The sequence below is a fragment of the Panonychus citri genome, unplaced genomic scaffold (assembly GCF_014898815.1).
Source record: "Panonychus citri isolate SS breed McGregor unplaced genomic scaffold, ASM1489881v1 Contig00028, whole genome shotgun sequence".
NCBI classification, from domain to species: Eukaryota; Metazoa; Arthropoda; class Arachnida; order Trombidiformes; family Tetranychidae; genus Panonychus; species Panonychus citri.
The window spans coordinates 2,541,619-2,554,568 of NW_026515433.1; the positions used below are offsets into that span (position 1 = coordinate 2,541,619).

The 12,950-nt window shown below is 35.3% G+C and overlaps 3 protein-coding genes across 6 annotated transcripts; all 3 read right to left on the reverse strand.

Moving 5' to 3' along the window:
- Positions 1–512: 512 nt before the first annotated feature.
- On the reverse strand, positions 513–6,971 carry LOC128397134 (serine-rich adhesin for platelets-like). 4 transcript variants are annotated; one of them, XM_053357812.1, is made up of 6 exons: positions 6,264–6,971; positions 4,566–5,900; positions 4,331–4,482; positions 1,511–3,652; positions 1,256–1,418; positions 513–1,183 (listed from the first exon to the last, which is right to left on the reverse strand). In XM_053357812.1, exons 2-6 carry the CDS (start codon positions 5,869–5,871, stop codon positions 774–776), a joined length of 4,173 nt encoding a protein of 1,390 aa, XP_053213787.1. In that variant the 5' UTR covers positions 5,872–5,900; positions 6,264–6,971; the 3' UTR covers positions 513–773. The 4 variants fall into 4 exon arrangements, with proteins under 4 accessions (XP_053213787.1, XP_053213789.1, XP_053213788.1 ...); XM_053357814.1 differs by having other exon boundaries at positions 1,511–3,154; positions 6,264–6,970; XM_053357813.1 differs by having other exon boundaries at positions 1,511–3,268; positions 6,264–6,970.
- Positions 6,972–8,195: 1,224 nt separating this feature from the next.
- Positions 8,196–11,060, reverse strand: LOC128397136 (succinate dehydrogenase [ubiquinone] flavoprotein subunit, mitochondrial-like). The gene is given in 7 exon segments (XM_053357815.1): positions 8,196–8,672; positions 8,813–9,537; positions 9,614–9,771; positions 9,942–10,255; positions 10,321–10,345; positions 10,347–10,723; positions 10,904–11,060. Coding segments are annotated over 7 exon segments (1,965 nt in total). The 5' UTR covers positions 10,931–11,060; the 3' UTR covers positions 8,196–8,333.
- Positions 11,061–11,510: 450 nt separating this feature from the next.
- LOC128397143 (nascent polypeptide-associated complex subunit alpha-like) lies at positions 11,511–12,454 on the reverse strand. Its single transcript, XM_053357825.1, has one exon. The coding sequence runs from the start codon at positions 12,308–12,310 to the stop codon at positions 11,669–11,671; it is 642 nt and encodes a 213-aa protein (XP_053213800.1). The 5' UTR covers positions 12,311–12,454; the 3' UTR covers positions 11,511–11,668.
- Positions 12,455–12,950: the final 496 nt, after the last annotated feature.

The window sequence follows — 12,950 nt, forward strand, 5'->3', positions numbered from 1 at the left end:
TTTTTTTATTTCCATCATCATCTTTAATCATCTGGTTTCTGTTTCAATGTTTTTCCATGTTGTAAAAGATGTGGAAAGAGATGAATTACAAATTGTCTCATGTAATTTAATCCATTGATCTTTCATTTTTTTTTTCTTGAATCCGTTTATCATGAGACCTAAAAGTGACCTATTTGGCTCCTGAGTAGCCAAAAATTTCCCATTGAAGGTCAAGGTGAATCATATGATTCTCAGTTGATTGCTCGTCGTTTACCAGCCTTACAATTTTACCAAATCTATTAATTAGTTAATTGTTTCAATGATGATTGAGAGAAAGATTAGAAAAACAAAAAAACACCACCATTAGTAATCATTTCTGTAAATTGAACTATCCTCGGGTAATCAATAGTTAATCGCTGTAAATTATAAGTATTTTAACGGGGCCAACGTGAATTCTCATTGGATTAAGCAAATCGGAATTGCAGTAGAAATTTGGTTAATCGCTTGTAACAATAAAAAGGACTGATAATTTGTTTTCTTAGGTTGGTGGAGATTCATTTTTGATTTGCCTTGAAGAGCATCGTCTTGTTTGTTTCTTTGTCGTAATAATAATCAATTGTGTTAGTACATATATTTGAATATGTGAGAGAGGCAGGGTAAGTGATGAATGAAGATAACGATGATAATGATAGTAATAAATAAAAGATTTTTCTTTGATTGTGAAAAGATGAAGATGATGATGTGTAAATTTGAATGAATTTTTTTTGGTTAAGAATTGCTGTCCAATGGTCGTTTCAACGTCTCCAGGCTGAATTGTCGTTTATCAATAGAGAATTCATCAATCGTGGAACTGGATTCTTAAGAGTTCTCCCAAGTCGAAAGTCATAAACCTTGCGACAGAAAAAAACTCGATCGGGGAAAACTTTCCTCATTGGAAGACGGCTTCGTCTATTGTAATCTTTTCCACTGGGCACAAAAGTATCGGTCAAAGAGAGGCCAATGTTTTCAGCGTCCATTTTTTGTCTCTTACGATATCGACAATATTCATTAAAGGTAAGCACATAACATTTATCATCAATACAGGCAACACTGTTAACATCTTGATGTTTGGAAGCAAATATTTCATCTAATTGATCGTGAGGCTTTCGACCTGGTTCCGTATGTTCAGGTCTATAATACCATAAAAGGCTCATCATCATTTCACCTGAAAGGTAAAAGGTGAAAATATTTGTCAGACAAAATAATCAATTAATAAAATGGTTTGTAAATAACGTACTAGTTTCTGGTGCTTCCCAAAGTGCGCAAATTTTAGCTACAAAATGAAGGTCAGTTTTTCTAGGTCCACCTCGAAGTAGAACACTATCTCGAACCTTAATTACATCTCCTTGTATATGACAAATTGCGGGGTAACAGTCACGTAGTTGAGGCGGTTCGTCGGGCTAACAGAATGAAAGGATTTACGGATAAGTTAGTTAGTTTAAATAGCTACGAATGAAGATAATTAATACAGTTAATTAGTGTTGATATTTACCTCGATAAACACTGGTTTCTTGGAAGGGTTTCCTCTCCATGACCAACCATGAAATAATCTCTTTTTTCCTGATTTCCGTGATCCGCTGGTCTGATCTACGGTTGGTACTGAGGTTGTTGTTGTGGTGGTTGATGATGAGGTCGAGGATGATGTTGGAGATGATGCTGAGCTCTCACCGTGAACCAAATTGGAGTCAATTAAAGTTTTATTTGATTTGTTTGGACGTTTTTTGGTTGAAGACGGTAATTGATCATTCAAATGATTATTGTTAGAGATGGAGATACCTTTCTTATTGTTACTATTAACATGATTATTTGTCGTTGGTACTAATTGCTGATGACCGGATGATAATGAAGAGGAAGATCCTGATGTTGGTAAAAAATTGTTAACAACTGAAGGTAAGGTTGATATTGGTGAAGTGTTTGTTGCAATAGTTGACATTGATGGTGTTGCAATTGTTGACGCTTGTATTGGTGCTGGTGAAGAAGATGATGTTAATTGTGATTGGAGATATTTATTAGATCGATTTGTTAATGTCCGTTGTTTACCAATAGAGATATTATTGTTATGATTCGTACTGTTTTCTTGAAGCTGTTTACGTTGATTTTTTCGAGTCATATTGATTGTTGGTGAATCTTTTCCGTTTTTAGATGTGTTAACGGAAGCGTCTCTCAAAAAGTTATTGTAAGTTGATGAAATTGCGGCTTGTTGTCTACTGTTGTTATTGTTTCCACCATTACTAATTACATTATAATTAGTATCTCTGGTGTGGTTACTGTTGCTACTGTTGGTGACGGAAGCTGAAGTGTTACTATTGTTATTAACACTGGTATAATTACCAGAGCTGTTCACGTTAAACGGGGTAATGGTGATTGAAGATTGACTATGAGATGATGATTGTTGTGGATTAGTGTTTTGCTGCTGCTGATAATTTGATCGTCTATTGGGTTCAGGGTCAGTGTTTGTTGAACATGAAACGCTTTTAGATGTGAAACGACTGCTTCTTGGTGTAACAAATGGACTGATAGTTGCTACGTTTGATTGTTGTTGATGATTAACTGTTAACGGTGAACCAAAGGTTGATGGTGAACGTGAGTGATTGTTATTTGTTATGATTGGTGAGAAATCAACCTGAGTTGAAATGGAAAAACTTGTTGAACTAAGAGAAGCGATTTCATTAGGCAGGTTAGACGGGGAAGCGGTTGATAAAGAGGTTAAATTTTCAACAGAAACGGGCGTTGCTACGGCAACAGGGGCTGGTCCGGGAACAGGGGATATTCCTTGAGGTAGTTCAGGGTTGATTATGGAATTGACTATGACCGAGGATGAGTGTGCTGCGGATAACGGTGAAGACGATGAGAGAGCCTGAAACATGTTAGGAGCTAAACGACCCGGTAGAATTGAGGTTGAACCTAAAAAAGCGATCGATGGACCACCGGAGACATTGGTAGATGAAAATGAAGAGGATGAAGGTGTTGAAATGGTTTGAAGGTGAGTTGGATTCATGTGGTTGGATGAAATTGTTTGTGCCGTGGTTGCAATTGTTGCCATTGTGTCCCTGGCCATTAATGTGGTTGTTGGATTATTGACCGCAATATTGACTGATAAGTGTTGCGAATCGTGAGGTGATTGGTGAATTGTGATCTGATCGTTTGTGGAGGATAAATTGTGATACATATTATTGGCTCGAAGTGAACAGGATAGGTCGTTATTTGGATATTGAAGGATGTAATAGCTGGGCTGTTCATATGAGATAGCCTTAGATGAAAAGGAATTAGTCTCAAACCGACTGGTCCCGGGAGCTGATTGCGGTGGTTGTGGTGGTAGCTGCTGCGGTAGCGACAGTGGTTGGTGGAGGATAGAAGGGTGGGAAGAGGAGTGAGGGTGAAGTTGAAGTGTAGGACGAGAGATTGGATATAAATGGTGATGAGACATTGACACATGGGGCTGAGGAGGAGGTGGAGGTGGAAGCTGAGGTAATGGTTGTTGAATAGGATGATGTTGGGAAAGGATGGTGGGAGGTGTAGGCTGATGATGACTAGGTTGTAGATGAGGCGGTGGAGGATGTTGAGCTATTGGCGGTGTGTGCAGTTGAAGAGTTAGCGAAGAGTGTGAAAGGTGCTGAGGTTGATGGTAATTTGACTGCTTTAGGTTGTGGAATTGGTTGGTAAGAAAGAAAGAAAGAAAGAAAGAGAGAGGACAGGGTGATGATGATGATGATGGAAGATGAATGATTATTATTTAGATGACGATTATTATAATGAAGAGGATAAAAATAAAACGGGACGATGGGTTGGTGGGCAGAGTGATGCACACAGAGAAGTGTTAGTTAAATTTGAAAGAGAGAGATATATATTGATTTTAAAATATGATAACAAGAGGACGGAACAATAATATTGATCAACAAAACATAAAAACGGAAGCTAAGGATGCGGTTAATTGATTATAACAGAAAAACAAGTAGCTGATATGCAGTTAGAGCTGATTTGTGACTTGATTGCAAAATTTGATGCAGTTAAGGGTAAAAGTTAATCTTAAATTGCTAATTTTGTTGATTAGAAGCATTTAAAGTATTGCAACAATAAAATTATTATCTTAAAAAAGTAGCACTAGAATATCGAATCAATAGATAAGTTTCAATGTTAAAATATTAATAACTCAATGATAAATAATAATTATGAGTAAAAATTAATTTTCCATGAGTTTTCTAAACTGATTTCTTCGAGATTGCAATTAGAACCACAAAAAAGGTCTAGAAAAATGAAAATATGGTTGCATGTTGAAGCGAAGCGGAGTGGGACACACAACAGCAGCACTTACAATTGGATTGAATTCCCTGTAAGTCTGATCGGGATGATGAGCCATTTGAGAAGCATAATAGGGAATAGGCTTGTGTAAAGAATAAGCCCGAATATAAGGATCGTGAATTGGCTGCATAATCGGACCGCAACCAATCGAATGTTGGTAGAAACCTAAGTCGAAAAGAGAAAAGAGAAAAATGATTAATAATAATAATCGAAAGTGAAAGAGATTAACATGAAAATGAGTCAAGTACCATATGATTCGGTTGGGTAGTTAATGGAAGCCGCGTGGTTGATATGATGAGGCACTGAAAAGGCACTCGCATAATGAGGTGGATACTGAGGTCGTCCGATGTTGGGAATCTGTGGTACTTGGAGTATAGAATTTGCTGAGTTAATCTCTGTTTCGAAAATTTTTGCCATGGTTGTTGTTCCGGTTGATATTGTCGATTCAATTGATCGACATGGTTTGGACATGGTTCGTCTATCATGTGGATATTGTAATGTTCCCATATTTACAACTGGTGGGTTTACATGAGCGGAATCACTTGAACTAATTTTCGTCTCACGAATCTTGACCACCGTGGGACCAGTTGATTTATTTGAGCCCGTTGACCTTTTAGATGAACCAAGTGATCGACTTTGCTTGTTTCTTTTATCAGAGTATTGTGGACCAATGGTGGAAGCGGGTGAAATATGCTGAGAATCACTGGAACTAATTTTCGTCTCAAGAATCTTTACCACCGTTGAACCTGTTGACCTGGTTGATGCCGATGTTGATCGGGTTGATTCAATTGATCGACTTTGTTTAGAAGATAATCTTCTTTCTGGATATTGTGGTGACCCAAGATCAGGTTCAGGTGAACTGACCTCAACTCTAGATTCACTTGAACTAATCTCCGTTTCAAGAATTTTGAAAACAGTTGATCGAGTTGATCGAGTAGATCCAGTTGATCGAGTTGATTCAATTAAACGACTTTGCTTAGAAGATAATCTTCTTTCGGGATATTGCGATGACCCAAGATCGGGAACGGTTGTTGATACTTGCAATCGAGATTCACTTGAACTTATTTCCGTCTCAAGAATTTTAACCACAGTTGATCTGGTAGATCGAGTTGATTCGGTTGAACGGGCTGCAATTGACGGGCGACTTTGATTAAAATTAACTCTCTTCTCAGAAAGTGAGGCCAAAATAGCGGAAGCATTAAGAGAGGCCATTCGTTTACACGATCGTGTATCAATAATTTCAATCTCCTCATCGATTAACTTTCTCTTCTTTGGATTAACCAAAGAAACCACAGTTTTACATTTTCCTTTTGATTCTCGAGCTTTACTTTTAGAATTAATATTTTTACTTTTCACTGATTTAGCCTTTTGCACTTTAGTTGATTGTTGTTTCCCATTGTTTACACAACCTGTTTTCTTCTTCCTCACCCGTTTATTGGCTTTACTTTCCATAATAGATGATGAGACGGTTGATGATGATGACGAAGAACATTTTTTCTTACGTTTCTTCACCTCACCACCATTTCTTTTACCTGGTCCACTCTTCCGGGCCATGCCAGAGACTAACCAAAGCTTCACAAACACTAAAATTTACAATGGAAACAAATTGTACACAATTAAGAACGTATTGATCATGGAAACTTTAAGGAAATTGTTTCAGGTAAAAATTGAAAACATAATAAATTGAGGTGTTTCTATATTTCTCTCTCTCTCTCTCTCTCTCTCTCTCACTCACTCACTCTTTTTCTATCTCTTTCTTTCTCCTTCTCTTCTCTTCTTTCTCTATAAATATCTGCGAAGTAATAACAAGAGCTTCTTATTAATTCTGACACACAAATGTTGACTTGGTGATGAGAAATTCATTGGATGAATTTGAGAAAATGGATTAACCTTATGTCCAGTTTACTCTTTAGATTACAACTGATTTAATTAATGAATCAACTTACCTTAAATTTTAAGCCTCTAAAATATGGATTATCCAAGAAAAGATTAAAGTTGTATTAGCTTTTGATTAGGTAGATCAAGTTTTAAATCCATTCCATTTTTGTTGTTGTTGTTGGTTTAATCAAATACTTTTATATATTTATAAAGATTTAATCACAATTGAATTAATGTTGATTCAAAGTAAATATCATGTTCACTTGATTAACAATTCACATTAAGTTCTCATTTTCCTTGGAATTGTTTCCAAATTGTTGACAGAATTGATTGACAGAATTTCCTACAACAATAACAACTTAGTTTTCTTATTGATATTTTCACCGGCGTAAGAGCAACAATTCAACAGATAATCCAAAATATGGATTAGCCTTCTCTCTGTTTGTGAAGAGACACTTTTGTAATAATATTGTAACAATTAACGATTTATATATAAAATTGTTTCTTATTTTCAACAGTCACTTTATCCAATATAATAATAGATGATAATCTCATTCTAATTGAGTAACTATACACATATAAGAAGATGTAAGAAAATCAGTCAATCAGATTGTACAAATTGAAACAATATGAAAGTATTATAAACATAACTATCCACAGGTAGAAAAGCTGTTGATATCAACACATAGGAAGAAAGTTTAACTATCGGATTAGGTGATTAGATTAGGACAATTAATTAGTTATTCTCATCGGATTGATGAGTTTACTTTTTCCGTAATAGTTATGGCGAAAACTGGAGCGCCTTCACTGCTGATGTAGCATTTCAAGTAACCCGAATGTTGGAGAGCCAAATTGAAATGAATTTCACTTGAGCGTTGGTTTGAATTTACGAACAATTAACTGATTTTCACGAGAGTTTCTATTGTTATTTGGAGGAGATTAACTGGAGGACAGGATAGTCTTTTTCACTTGAACATTTGCCGAACATAATTCGCACGATAATTGATTGGAAAAAATTGTCTCGAACCAATGAGATACGTGGACAAAATGCCGAAGCAGCGATTGGTGCTGATGAGATAAGATTGATGATCGAAATGAGATTAACAATGGACGTTGATTGGTACGAATCAATAATAATCCTGGAATTGCGATAGATAACATTTCATCACATTCGGTGATTAATTATGATCATCTCGGAATGATAATTGACGCTAATTCAGTTTGTAATGATTCTGGAAATGAAGGTGACATTGATGATACAAGTTCATCTTCATGAGCAAGTTCAAGGATTTTCAATGAATGTGATCAGTGTTTTGAAAATAATTATCAATCAGATTCGGAAAACAATCAACAATGACAGATCAATATTATTGTCCCCTGATTCCTTGTCCAATAATAAATCACCGAGATGTTTATGATTGTGAGGCTTCAAGTGATTTTCAGATTGATTATTCTAATGTTGGCAATTTACCATATGCAAATCAATCATCTCTTGATGGACAATTAAAAGATGAACCTCAATTAACAGTTTGCTTTCAATTTAATAATCTCGATCGTTAATCAACTACCATAATGTTCAATCAACAATCAATAATCGTGATAATGAAAGTTTATCTTTTTGTTGTCTTTGTTATGATGAACCGAACTTTTTTTTAATCACAATTAACAGTTTAAAACTTAATTGACTGATTAACTGTAAATATCCTGTTAATGTTTTTCATCATTTTGATCATATTTGGAGAGAATCACAAATCAATTGATTGATTTCAAGTGATTCTTATTCTGTTCATTTACTGATCTCATTTTTCATGTTTCATTTTTTCATTTCTTACTCTAGAAATAGTTGATTATAATTTTTAGTAGACGACAATTAGATTGTAGTTTTTAAATTAAATTAAAATATATATTCTTGTTTCCTCGTCACATTTGGTTTAGGATATTTAACTACAATCCATTTGATTTTTGTTTGATTGATTGTTAGCGTTATTATAATACTTGGATTAAAGTATAATTATAATCTTTATTGGTGGTGGTTGTATTGATTTAATTATGATTGCTTCATGTTTACCAATGTTTTGTTATAAATATTAACAGATTAACTATTAAAGGATTTGCATGTCTGCCTGTTAACGGTAAATTTAGTAGGCTCGAATAGCGGGTGGAACAGTGTTACACTCTTTATCGAGTGTCTCATCGATTACTGGTCGATAAACTAATTCAACTTTTCCATCAGGGTGAATCCAAGAGAGTGTATGTTTCCTCCAGTGTTGATTAAATGGTTTCTTTGATTGGTTTTCCAATGGTTTCGAATAATCAAATTCATCGATTCTATCTTTGAAATCTTCTCGAGCATGAGCTCCTCGAGATTCTTTTCGAGCCTCAGCACTGTACATAGTCATTCGAGCGTTTAACATTAGATTCTGTAATTCCAAGGTCTCAACCAGATCAGTATTCCAGATCATTCCTCTATCTTTGATCTACGAGGGAATTAAATGAAAAATAAGTAAGTAGGTTAGATAATTTCTCATGTATAGTTAATCTTGTCAATAGATAAATAAAGTTATTGTAGTGATTAACTTTATAGTTTAATCGACAAGATAAATTAAGATTAACTTACAGCTACATCGGGAAGTTGCTTGTAGCATTCGTCGATTAATTTAACTCCTTCTTTGAGCACTTCTCCGGTTCGGAAAACCGCTGCATTAGTTTGCATGGTCTTTTGCATCTTTAATCGTAAATTAGCCGTTGGTATGGATCCATTTGAGTGTCGAATTTTATCGAGATTAGCTACTGATGATTCTCCTGAATTAATACTAAGTTCGTGGATCGATTCTCCTGGTTTATTTTCTTCGGCAATGGTCTTTGCACAGGCTCGTCCGAAAACAACCAAATCCAATAAGGAATTGGCACCTAATCTGTTTGCTCCATGTACTGAGGCACAAGCGGCCTCTCCAGCGGCATATAGACCAGGTATTACTCGATCACCGTTTTTCTCATCATAGTTTATCACTTGACCTTTATAATTAGTTGGAATGCCACCCATATTATAGTGAACGGTTGGGAGAACGGGAATAGGTTCTTTGGTTACATCGACACCAGCAAAGATCATCGCTGTTTCTGAAATACCAGGTAATCGAGTTGCCAATTGTTCAGCAGGTAAATGATGAAGTTGAAGGTAAACATGATCTTTATCTGGGCCACATCCTCTTCCTTCACGAATCTCAATTGTCATCGCACGAGAGACAACGTCTCGAGAGGCAAGATCCTTAGCAACTGGAGCATATCGCTCCATAAATCTTTCACCTTCAGAATTTACTAAGAAACCTCCTTCACCACGACATCCTAAAGCAGAATGAATGAAAATTAAGGTGAGATTCATACTTTTTATTTCATTTGTCTCGAAAGATAAAAAAAATACCTTCGGTGATAAGACAACCAGCTCCATAGATTCCAGTAGGGTGGAATTGGATAAATTCTAGATCTTCTGAAGGTAATCCAGCTCGGGTAACCATTGCAGTTCCGTCACCAGTACATGTATGAGCTGAGGTACATGAGAAATAGGCTCTTCCATATCCCCTGAGATACATAAAAGAGAAATAGAAAAGTTAAAATATTTGGCAAACAATCAACTAGAAAATGAGCTAAGTAGTTAATAGTTAATTTATATCTCGATCTCTGAGATTATTCAATAAATATCATAGATCAATTTGGAAAGGTATAAAAGATAATAAAGAAAAGATAATTACCCGGTGGCCAAGACAGTATTCTTAGCTCTGAATCGATGAAGGGTTCCATCTTCAAGATTAAGAGCAATTACTCCGACACATTCACCTTTCTCCATGAGTAAATCAAGTGCGAAAAATTCAACGAAATATTTACAATCATATCTCAATGATTGACCGTAAAGAGTGTGGAGCAAAGAGTGTCCAGTTCGATCCGCTACACAACAACATCGATGAGCTTGTCCACCTTTGCCGAAATTGTAAGATTGCCCTCCAAATGCTCTCTGATAGATTTTACCTTCAGAGGTTCGACTAAAAGGCATACCATAGTTTTCCAACTGAATTAAAGAGAGTAAACAATTAATTAATTGGGTTCTTGTTGATTATAGAAATAGAGACAAACCTCAATTACGGCATGAGGAGCTTCTGGTCATGTAATGAATCGCATCTTGATCACCCAACCAATCTGATCCTTTGACGGTGTCATACATATGCCACCTCCAATTGTCTGGTTCCATATTCCCCAAGGCTGCATTGATACCTCCTTGAGCAGCAACAGTGTGACTACGAGTGGGAAATAATTTAGTAATCACAGCAGTCGAAAAACCTTCCTCCACAAGTCCAAAAGCTGCCCTCAAACCGGCCCCACCAGCACCAACAACAACAGCATCAAATGTATGATCAACAACCGGATAGTCCTTTGAGATAGAGGCAGATTTAGGGAAACATTTTCTCCTTTCACCAGAGATATGGACATTTCTTTGTTGTCTTTTTTCAATCTCTTTCAATACTCGCACATTGTTGGGCTGGAAAACAATAAGAAAAGAAAATCAATTAAAACCATTGAGAAAAATTTCAACAGCCAAGGAGAAATCAAAAATCACCACAACCAAAAATAGAAACAAAAACAATGAAATCAAAGAAAATTGAAACAAAGACAATCACTTGGTTTTCTCCAGGAAAAGAATTTCAAAACTTGGACTAACCTTGATTCTTTGGATTAAACGTAACATTATAATTTAGTTAAAATAAATTAATTCAATTAAAAATTATTCTACCAGTTAAAACAATTAACCACAATTAAGATGAGTGATCAACAGAAATGAACAACGACTGAAGCGCCACCAGAATAACATTGAAACCGAAACAAAGTCATTTATGTTGACCCCAAGTGACAATTTCTAATTGTAATCAAATGTTTTCTTTTAACTGTGTTGATTAATTGGATAATTTTCCAATTTACCGAATACTAAACTTTTAAAGTTACCCTGAGAATAATTAGTTAATCAGCTTTGTTCCCTGGATTAACCTTTGTAGAGATTAATTAGACTTGAGTGCAAGTGAACTTTGTATTTGTTTACAACTCAAGAGCTCCTTTTATATGAATGAAAATCTAGAATCAGTTTAATTGTGATTAAATGATTCGATTTCTTTTTCTTTGTTCAGGTGATTAGTGTGATGATTGATTTATTTTTTCTTTTGACCTTATGTTTATGTCAGGAAGTTTATCTTCGTCAATTGAAATGAGATACCAGCTGATCGGGTTTTTGGTTTTTGTTTTGTGAGAGTTAATAGTGAGAGAACAAATTGTGATTAAATTGAGAAATTTAGGTTTAATGTAGATTGACATTGTGTGAGAGAGATGGGAGAGAAAGGAGAGAGAGATAGAGATAGAGAAAAGATTGGGAGTTCAATTATCATTAAGAAGCTTGGGCTTCTTTAATGGAAACAAAAAAATTGGTTTACAAAAATCACATGGTTAGATCCATAATGGCATTGACAATGTCATTATTGTTTTCTCGTAAGGCTTTAATTGCTTTACTTCTTGGGACATTGGCTTGACTAATAACTAATTCGATATCTTTGTCAGCAATTCCAGTCTCGTCGACATCCTCATCTTCAATGTCTTCCAGAGTAGCCGATGCTCCTGATCCTGGACCAGCAGCACCTAATCCAGCACCAGCCTCACCAAGAGCTCCGGCACCACTGAGAATAGATGATGCATCGGGTGTTTTAAACTTCTCTGCAGCGGCCATTTGAGCTTTTTGACTAAGATCTTCAATTTTGGCTTCACCGAAAACAATATAGGTATCGGAAGCAGGGCTCTTGTAAACATCAGGTTTGTTGATAACAAAGAGAATATTCTTACTTTTCCTTATAGCAACTCGATTAACACCAGTGATCTGTTTAAGACCCAATTTGGACATTACTTTTCTTGCCTTTTTCTCACTTCGAGATTGTTTACTTTTACTGGCAGCATCTTCTCCAAGACCAGCAATGGCACCAGGCTTGGCTTCACCACCTTCCTCTGGGGCATCTTCCAACTCTGGAACTGAATCCTCGGATTCGGAGTCGGTTGTTGAGTCTTTATCTTTAGTTTCTTTGTCCAACATTATGTATAAACGATCGTTTCAATTATTATCCAAATTAGAAAACAATTAAATTAAATGTACAATAACAAATGAAGAAAACAATCAAAACAAAGATACAATTTCTCTTTCAATTCCCATGCTTAAATTTTCAATCCCGGATAAGGAAATTGACTCACAGGGATCGCATTCAAATTGCATTCGAATTTTTTTTCTAAATTTTTTTTTCTTTTCAATTTTTCCAAATTTTTTCTACAATTTAAAATTGCGAATTAATCTCTTTACATAGATGATCATCATTCTTGTGCACTCATAATCTATGGATTAAGTGGTTAAAATAACTAATGAGCAAAAGTGATTAGTAAGCAAATTGAGTGAACATTAGAGTTGATTGTCAAATGAATGAAAACAATTAACAAGCTCATTAATTGAACTTTTAATTTTCTTCTTTTTTAATAATGAACATTGAGTGAATATTTTCTCTGAATGGAGATTGTAAATTCAATAATAATAGAGATCACAGGTTAGATTTCAAGAATGAGTTTGAAAATTGCCTGAGGGGACATTCCGATTATCGGTGGTCCATTTCCAGAATCTTCATCGATTTAATTATTTCATAATCTAAATTGTCAAATAGTCTTTACAATCATTACAATTTTAACTG